Here is an 8,534-nt window from a genome sequence, read left to right as displayed (position 1 = left end):
TGATATGCTAGGTCTCTTGTATGAAAAGGGTGTTCTCTAACCCAAGTGTTGAATCTTTGGGTTGTTCTTTTTTTTGGTCACTTCCATTCTTACGTGGACAATATAAAATTTTTTTCTGCCTTTTCTTTGTAATTTTCTTTTTATCAATCTAATCTCCTACAGTTTTCATATAAATAAATCCAATATCTTGAAATATTTTAAAAGATTTGACAATTATTATCTTTAAATATTTTTTTATATAATTAAATAAAATAATTATAGAAAAATTCTAAATAAAATATCTAAATACATATTTTCTCCAAATTTTTTATTATTATAAAGATAATTGAATTATCAAATTCTTTTTCTCCTGTTTCTAGCTTAGCCAAATTTAGTTTGATTCACCCAAGATAAGTTTTAACAATCAACATTTCTTTACATTTTCATGCTTTTCTTACTTTTGTCATTCATTGACTTTTTTGTAATTTTAATCATTTGATATTTTTGTCTTTATCTTTAAGATGTCATTAAATTTAATCAATCTATTTTTTCATTTCTATGAATTTAAGTTAACTATAACCATACTAACAAACCTCAAATATTCAAAAAAATACTTATACAATTAAAAATTATTTTTAACATATTTTTATAACTAATAAGCAAAATTATAACAAATCATAGCTAAAATTAAAAAAATCAATTAAAAAGACTAAATAAAAGTTGAAATTTGAACTCATCACCGTGAAAAAAAATGGCCAACCACGCCATTTCCCTTGTACAAAAACAACAATATAAAACATAGGGATCATCATACCAGACCTACCTATATTTGCTAATTATTATTTCTTTGCTAATTAATAATTATTATAAATTAATTTTATTTGTGTATTTTTTTTTTTAAATTGAAGTGATCAAATTAGTGAAAAAATATCATATAAGAATAATTTAAATTTGATTTCATATATTTCTATTTTTTATTTAAATATCTGAAATGTATTTTTTTCTGTAAAAGATTAATTTTTAAAATTTATATTTTGACATAACTTATTTAAATATGTTTTTTTAGAAATACTAAATTTATCTATATTAATATTTTATTGAGTAATTTGATATAAATTATACTTACGAATTAATTTTTTATTTAGATTTATATTTAAATAATTTTATTTAAAATTTCAAAAATTAAAATACAAAAATATTTATAAATATTCATATATATTGAAAAATATAAAAGAATAATAAATACTCTTATGAATATCTATTCAACAAGAAAAAATTACTTTTCTTAAACAAAACTAATAACAAATAGACAGGACTCTCGTGTAATATGTAAAAGTTTAATGTGTAAGAGTGATCATTAGTAGGATTAGATCTATTCATATTCAACTTCACTAATCTAGTATATTTTAAATTTAATATTTTAAAATTTCTATCCAATCCTCTAATTTTTTAAGTTATTCAAGTTGTTTAAATATTGTAAATTTATATTAAATTAAATCTTTTTAACACAAAAAATTATTACTTTTTTAATAACCCATTTTGGTTTTCTTTGGCGTATGTTAATTTTTTTTTTTTAAATAAAATGTTCTTGATCAAATGTTTAAAATTTTATATACATTACTTGTATAAGACTATTTAGCTATGAATATAATTTTAAATATTAAATTTAAAGTATTTCACTAAAAAGTTATAATAACAATAATAATTAATTTGAATTTTTTTATATGACGGAAGGAATGATTAAGATATTTTACTCTTTGTGTAAGTAAGTTAAAGCAGTCCAGACATTCACTTTCACAGATATACATTGTGTTTCTTTTCTTGTTGGTTAAGACATTTTTCGAAATATCTATTTTCCTTTCTTATATATTTCCCTTTTGTCTGTACCAATTTCAACACATTCACAGTACCAATTACTCTCTACTGTTGCGTCCATGGCTGATTTGTCCCCAAGAACCGTGCTTGTAACCGGATCTGGTGGCTGCACAGGTGCTGGCTTTCTTTTTTCAAATCTGTTTTGTTAGTATTTTAATTGAGTTTCAGTGATTTGACTGCATGGTTATCTGTATTTCGGATTGTTGAGAACTTTGTCATAGACTGTTGATACAGGAGCAAGTTTGGGGTTTATACACAAGATTTTTCATATTATATGATTAAAAATTAATTTTAAATTTAAATGAACAATAATGAACTTTAAAGACATATAGTAATTGTAAGAGAGATCAGCTAATATTTAGTAAATTAAAAATTTCACCAGCTGCACAAATGATTGGTTTGCAAATGCTTTTAACTACATGTTTTAATGATTTTATTTGCAATGTGTAAGAGGGTTGTAGAGTTTTCTTCATCTGATATCATTTTGAAATATGGAATACGATTTGGGTCTGCTTGTAGAATATTAAATATGTGGATATAGTAACCTAAACACTTATAAAATTTGTATAGTTGTCCTTGTTTCAGAAGTTAAGGGTGTTAGTTAGCGCTGACTAAATACTAAAGAACAGATTCATCAAATCCTGGTTTTTTCTAGTCTCACTTTCAGACAACAGATTCATCAGTTGTCGACCTTGATTTCATCAGTATGTTACCCGAGTCCTTGTTAGAACAGAAGAAAGTAAACAGAAAATTGGCGGTGCAAATGATGTTTTTGTTGGGGATATCATAGATGCTGAAAGTATTACTCCTGCATTTCAAGGTATAGATGCTCTCATAATCCTCACAAGTGCAGTTCCACAAATGAAGCCCGGGTTTGATCCAACAAAAGGTGGAAGACCTGAGTTCTATTTTGATGATGGTGCATTTCCTGAACAGGTGCCATTACATATTATTTCCTATGCATGCTCAGTTTTTTTATATATGTATATTGTTTTATTAATACTATAGCTTACTCATTTATATTTTAGGTTGACTGGATTGGCCAGAAGAATCAAACAGATGCTGGTAAGAATCTGCATTCATTCCATTTGTTGTTGTTGTAAATCATGCTACAAATTCATCCGTGCTTGTGATACTGAAACTGTATTACCTGTATGAATAGCTAAGGCTGCAGGAGTGAAGCATGTTGTGTTGGTTGGGTCTATGGGTGGAACAAACACTAATTATCCTCTGAACAGCTTGGGAAATGGGAATATATTGGTTGGTCATATTTTCTATTATACTATTAACTGAATTCTTTCATAATCTCATGGCCTTGTTTTTCTATTATAATAAATGGAGCTTAAGTTCCATTTCTTAGCATAATGCAATTTAGTTAAAAGATAGTGCCATTTTCTCTTCCCTCTATCGTTTTCTTTCCTCTTTCATTGGCAGCTTATAGCTTTATATTAATCTCAGATTTGGAAGAGAAAGGCTGAACAGTATCTTGCTGATTCTGGTCTTCCATAAAAAATCATAAGGTACAATAATTTCTATCCATATCAAGAAGTATTGTTTGTCCTACGTTTCTCTCTGTTTTGTTTTACTATATTGGCCCATTCTCTTGAATCAACTCAGCAACCTTATCTTGATATCTGTTTTGGTTGAGTGCATTATCTAGCAATCTTAAGAGAATATTGATACTTGATGCCGTGTCTTGTTTATGAAAGTTTTTGAAGATCCTGAGGGAACAACATTGATATTTGTTAATTCTTTTGGTGCCTATATTACTCCATTTGAATCTGATATTTGTTAAGTCTTGGACCTACATTGATATTCTTGTTGCCGATGTAAATTTAAAATTTTTGGAGTGACATTTTTTTGAATATTTTTCGAAATCGTGTCCATCTGCATAATATTTCCTCACGTTTTGTGCTGAATCAGGCTCGGTGGTTTGCTAGATAAAGAAGGAGGGATTAGGGAACTCATTGTGGGAAAAGATGACGAGCTTCTTCAGACTGAAACCAAAACCATTTCTCGAGCTGATGTTGCCGAAGTCTGCATTCAGGTATATAATTTTATTATACGGTCTTGCTAGCCATCATTGGTCAAGGAATTAAAAGATGTTTCTATTAGATATCTTATGAAAGTACCCTTAGTGCCAGGGACTGGAACCACTCGGATACGTAACACTTAGAAAATCACAAGCGAAAAGATGAGTTCAACGTTAAAATATCTAAAGAATATTTATGTAACTAAAAAATTATTTTTAACATGATTTTTTATCTCTCGTTCAATAAACCAAATTATAACAAATCTTAATTATATTTTTTAAAATATAAAAATCAATTAAGAATCTATATACGTATTTCTTTTGTCATTTTTAATTAAATAAATGTACCTTTCAATAAATAAAAATATTTTTTATTTGATAAAATCAATAGTTGAACATCTTTTCCGAAAAATAAGTACATTATTGTTGTATTTAAATTATCCCGTCAAATTTTTTTTGAACATTATTACAATTTTTTTTTTAAATTATATTATTTTAATATTTTTAAAATTGTATATTATTTTAAAGTGTACTATTTTTACCATAGTTCAACAGTGTTTATTAAGTCAATCTATTTAAAAAATGTAATAATATCTTTTATTCTCAAATAATGTAAATCTTTATAAAGTAATTTTATTTGAAATTTTATTAATTATTTAATTTATAAAATGATGATAATAATATTAGTAACTTGATAAAATAAAAAAATATATTAAATAATTAATCCTAAAACATTTTATAAATAAAATATTTTATTAGTCAAATAAAAATCTAGGAGGTTGTTAAGTATGAAACCTTAATTAAAATGGATATAAAAATTGAGGAATACGTGTGAAAATGAGAATCTAATAATATAAAAATTGAGGAATAGGTGTCAACTATAATAAATTTGAATCTTTTTGGATTTCCTTCATCCTCTTAAGTCTATCAGACTCTCTCCCTCGGTATCTAATAATATTTTCTTAATTTTCTCTTCTTAAAATTTCATTTTAAAGGATAAAGGGTTGTGATTTGTTTATTTGATTGTAATTTTAATAGTCACCTAGTATTTGATTGGATTTGGTGGTTCTTTTGGGAATTGATTTTTGTTGAAAGCATTCAAAGAGATGACTTGTGCAAGGGGCAATATTCCTGAAGCTCTCATTGCCTTCATTGTGGACCGATATCTATGTCACAACCAATTCTCTCAAACGCGGGCCACTTTTCGCAATGAAGCTTCGACACTCTTTGTCGATTCACCCGCAAACGAGGTTATTTGCGTTAATCTTTCAGTCTTCTTGTTATCATTTTTTTTAATTTTTGACAAATGAATCAGCATTCTTAATTTTTCATTTTCCTCATCAACTTTTGTTTTCTTGGTGTAGAATTTGCTGAGTTTGGAAGGGATTGTGGACCAGTATATATTTATGAAAAACCAGAACATACTGCTAAATAAACAAAATGCCATGTTAAAGCAAGAGAAACACAACATACAAATGTTGTTGCAAAACCTGCAGAGTGTTTTGGACAGTTTTCATGCAAGATCGTCACCCTTGTGCAATACCCAAGCCATAATACAAAATTCTGCAGTTCTGCTCCCAATGCAAAATAATAGAAATCTTACCGCAATTCCAATGCAAAATTCTAATTCAAATATTCCAGGTAGACATTTTTTTAGTTCTTAATGAATTAAAATATGACTGTTGATTTTTTCTTTTCATTTGAGTTCTTTCCATTTTAACTTATTGATTTAATTTTTTCTACTTTGTTTTAGTAGTGTCTACTAGCACCGATTTTCTTATGCAAAACACAATGTTGGGGACACCTACAATCATGGACAATATAAACTTGTCATTGCCTATGATCCAAATGTTTCATCAAAAGAGAAAAGATATTCCAACAATAGATGGTTGTAAAGTTTCAAAGAAACCACGTGGTAGACCTAGGAAAAATCAAGTTCAAGGTATATAATTCTTTATTGTTTTGCAAAATAGTATTCACAATTTTCATATGCAATCAATTGCAGTTTTACATACTTTATCCTTGTTTATAGGTATAAACACATTGCTACCATCTCCTAGTAACAAATTAGATTCTGGATCCTCTTCAGGAACAACTCAGTCATTGGTAGAGAATTATGCTCTCAGCAGATCACAAACTGATTCAGTTTCTGGAAGACTCTCCAATTCAAATCAATGTCATACAGACTTGCCCCTACCTTCTCATATATCCCAGCCCACTGAGATTTCTCCTGCAGCAAGTACTGTGGAGACCATTGTTCCTTGTTATAATGTAATTTCAACCAATAGAGGTATGGTTCAATCTGTACAACAAACGGTTTGCAAAGAAGACGATCATGTTATTTCTCCCATTGAGCCATATACTGATCAAACGAATAAGGCGGATGCCAACCAAACAATTACAGGAACATTGGACAAGCCATTTCTGAATGAGATATCTGACGATGACAGAGACATTTGGGCATATCTTGATTTTTCAAACACAGGATTGGATGATTGGTCGGAAATTGATTTTTCAAATATTGAAGGAGACAACTCATCCACTAAATGTTCAGAGATATAGAAATTATGAATCAAAATGTCCGTGAATCAAAATATTTTTCACCAACCAATATTTTAATTTGAAATATCTTTGTAATTTAGGATTTCTATCTCACATTCTTTTGACAGAGTGGAGTTACAGTTGCTGTTAATATGAGATTTGTAGTTTTCAATTAAGAATAAGTCAATGTAAACCATCCATTTATTGAAAGTTTATGTTAATAAATAAAGTTTTTCATATTCGATAGTCAAAGCTTTATATGTGTATTGTTGTTTTCTTTCAATAATAGAAGTAGAGTTTACTTTCTCTAATATGACTTAGATTACTATGATGGTACGAATATTACTAAGTTTCATTGTTATTATGGTATTTAAGATGAAACATACATTTACTTACTTTAAATTCAGGTTACTATTCTTTTGTTCATTATAAGTTAAAAAAAAATTATATAAATAAAGAAAAAAGTAGATGTAAATTAAATAAAAATAAAGTAATTAAAAAGTAAACCACTAAAAGTATGAACTTTGTTAATAAACATTGTCAAAGGTTTACCATAATTTCTTTAAGAGTTGCAACATGTATTAAGAAATAATGTTATTTTGACATTTAATAAATTTAGATAAATAGTTGAGATTCATTATTTTATGGTTCTCTTAATTTTTTACTATTAAAAAACATTAGTTTTTCTAGTGACAAACTCTTAAAAACATATTGTAAATTGGTTATTTTAGTGTAAAAAAAATCATCTTCCTTAATTAAGATCTAACATTTTTCTTCCATTTTCCAAATATGCTAAGTACTAATTTATTCTTCGATGGTTATTGGTTCCTACAGCACTAAAAGATAATTTAATAAATAATAAAATTTCTTTGAATATACTTAATTATGTAATAGATGATAACAATTTTCTTTCAAAAAAATATGGATAAGAAATACATTTATCATAAGTTGTGATTGGTGGATCTATAATCAATTTAAAAGTTAATAATAATTGTAGACCTATAATATATCTTAACCCTCCATGAAAGTCATGTATTTGGCTTTTCTAAAATCTTGTTTTTAACTCAATATCTAAGTTTATTTAGTTTATAAACATAGCTTCTCTTCTATTTTGCATTGTCACATTACAACTGCCATGTTCTTAAACGGAGCAACTTGCAAATTGTTGCATGAACAAAAGGATGGTGCATAAAACCAAAGCATAAGAAGGTCAACAATGAGGAAGAAAGAGAAGGTCATTAAGATTACAAACTGTTACAAGAATAGTGTACATTATAGCTATTACTTACAAAAATTTCAACTGACACAACTTTGGTAGGACATTGGATGACATGAATTGGAGGCAATGAAAACGACCAAACAACTTTGGTATAGTCTAAGCACTTTGTCTGCTCCCATTTCATATGAAACACTTTAGGACATGAATAATAACAACCATATTCAAAAGGTGTAGTTGAATCCATGGGCAAATTAATGTTATAATAGTTGGATTGGACTTGGTTGTTCTTTTTTTGGTCACTTCTATTTTTATGTGGACTTTTCTCACACGTCGTAGATAAGGTTTAAGTTGTTTTTGAGGCTCTCATCATTGTGTTTACAAAAGTTCTGCGTTTCCTAATAGGCTTCTTCGAGTTCTATAGGAATCATAACATGAGTTATAGGTGAGCGATGAATGCATATTTATGTCTTCAATTAGTCTTTAATATTAGATTTTTAATTAATTTTTATATTTTAGTAGAATATTTTAATTAAGATTTGTTATAATTGGATTTATTTAGTATGAGATACAAAATAATCTTAAAAATAGTTTTTTAGTTGTATAAATGTTCTTTCGATATTTTGTGGTGTATTAGTGCAAATGTAGTTAAGTTGGACTCATTAAAGTATGGAAATAAATTGGATAAAGTATCGTGACACCTTAAAGATAAATCGAAGAATAAAAAATAATTAACACCACAGCCATCAATGCAAGCATAGTATAAAAAAATAAAAAAAAAATTGCTAAGAAAAGGGAATAGGCAACAACAATTGGTTTTTGTGATTTTTTTTATTTTTTTTCTATTAAAAGAACTTTGATAAATGATAAATGTTTATGATTAAAGATAAT

The 8,534-nt window shown here is 27.3% G+C and overlaps 2 protein-coding genes across 5 annotated transcripts; both read left to right on the top strand.

Moving 5' to 3' along the window:
- Nucleotides 1–1,804: 1,804 nt before the first annotated feature.
- LOC106774118 lies at nt 1,805–6,625 on the top strand. 4 transcript variants are annotated; one of them, XM_014660976.2, is made up of 9 exons: nt 1,805–2,790; nt 2,883–2,919; nt 3,017–3,114; nt 3,313–3,374; nt 3,778–3,901; nt 4,982–5,136; nt 5,251–5,527; nt 5,643–5,828; nt 5,919–6,625. In XM_014660976.2, the coding sequence occupies exons 6-9, from the start codon at nt 4,993–4,995 to the stop codon at nt 6,446–6,448; spliced, it is 1,137 nt and encodes a 378-aa protein (XP_014516462.1). In that variant the 5' UTR covers nt 1,805–2,790; nt 2,883–2,919; nt 3,017–3,114; nt 3,313–3,374; nt 3,778–3,901; nt 4,982–4,992; the 3' UTR covers nt 6,449–6,625. The 4 variants fall into 4 exon arrangements, with proteins under 4 accessions (XP_014516462.1, XP_022641689.1, XP_014516459.1 ...); XM_022785968.1 differs by having other exon boundaries at nt 5,640–5,828; nt 5,976–6,625; XM_014660973.2 differs by having other exon boundaries at nt 5,640–5,828.
- Nucleotides 1,914–4,052, top strand: LOC106773353 (uncharacterized protein At5g02240-like). Its single transcript, XM_014660053.1, has 7 exons — nt 1,914–1,968; nt 2,645–2,790; nt 2,883–2,919; nt 3,017–3,114; nt 3,313–3,335; nt 3,778–3,901; nt 3,999–4,052. The coding sequence occupies exons 1-7, from the start codon at nt 1,914–1,916 to the stop codon at nt 4,050–4,052; spliced, it is 537 nt and encodes a 178-aa protein (XP_014515539.1).
- Nucleotides 6,626–8,534: the final 1,909 nt, after the last annotated feature.

The sequence above is a fragment of the Vigna radiata genome, chromosome 9 (genome assembly GCF_000741045.1).
Source record: "Vigna radiata var. radiata cultivar VC1973A chromosome 9, Vradiata_ver6, whole genome shotgun sequence".
NCBI lineage: Eukaryota > Viridiplantae > Streptophyta > Magnoliopsida > Fabales > Fabaceae > Vigna > Vigna radiata.
Note: the sequence above shows the minus strand (reverse complement) of the source record. Positions and strands in the feature narration are given on the sequence as shown.

What these genes read in the sequence shown, in the direction of transcription:
- LOC106774118 (XM_022785967.1), top strand. Translation starts at nt 4,993, where the DNA reads ATGACTTGTGCAAGGGGCAATATTCCTGAAGCTCTCATTGCCTTCATT. An exon ending in TCGATTCACCCGCAAACGAG is followed by an intron (nt 5,137 to 5,250) that starts GTTATTTGCGTT and finishes TTCTTGGTGTAG; the next exon opens with AATTTGCTGAGTTTGGAAGG. An exon ending in TTCTAATTCAAATATTCCAG is followed by an intron (nt 5,528 to 5,639) that starts GTAGACATTTTT and finishes ACTTTGTTTTAG; the next exon opens with TAGTGTCTACTAGCACCGAT.
- LOC106773353 (XM_014660053.1), top strand. Translation starts at nt 1,914, where the DNA reads ATGGCTGATTTGTCCCCAAGAACCGTGCTTGTAACCGGATCTGGTGGC. An exon ending in CGGATCTGGTGGCTGCACAG is followed by an intron (nt 1,969 to 2,644) that starts GTGCTGGCTTTC and finishes GGGATATCATAG; the next exon opens with ATGCTGAAAGTATTACTCCT. An exon ending in ATGGTGCATTTCCTGAACAG is followed by an intron (nt 2,791 to 2,882) that starts GTGCCATTACAT and finishes TTTATATTTTAG; the next exon opens with GTTGACTGGATTGGCCAGAA.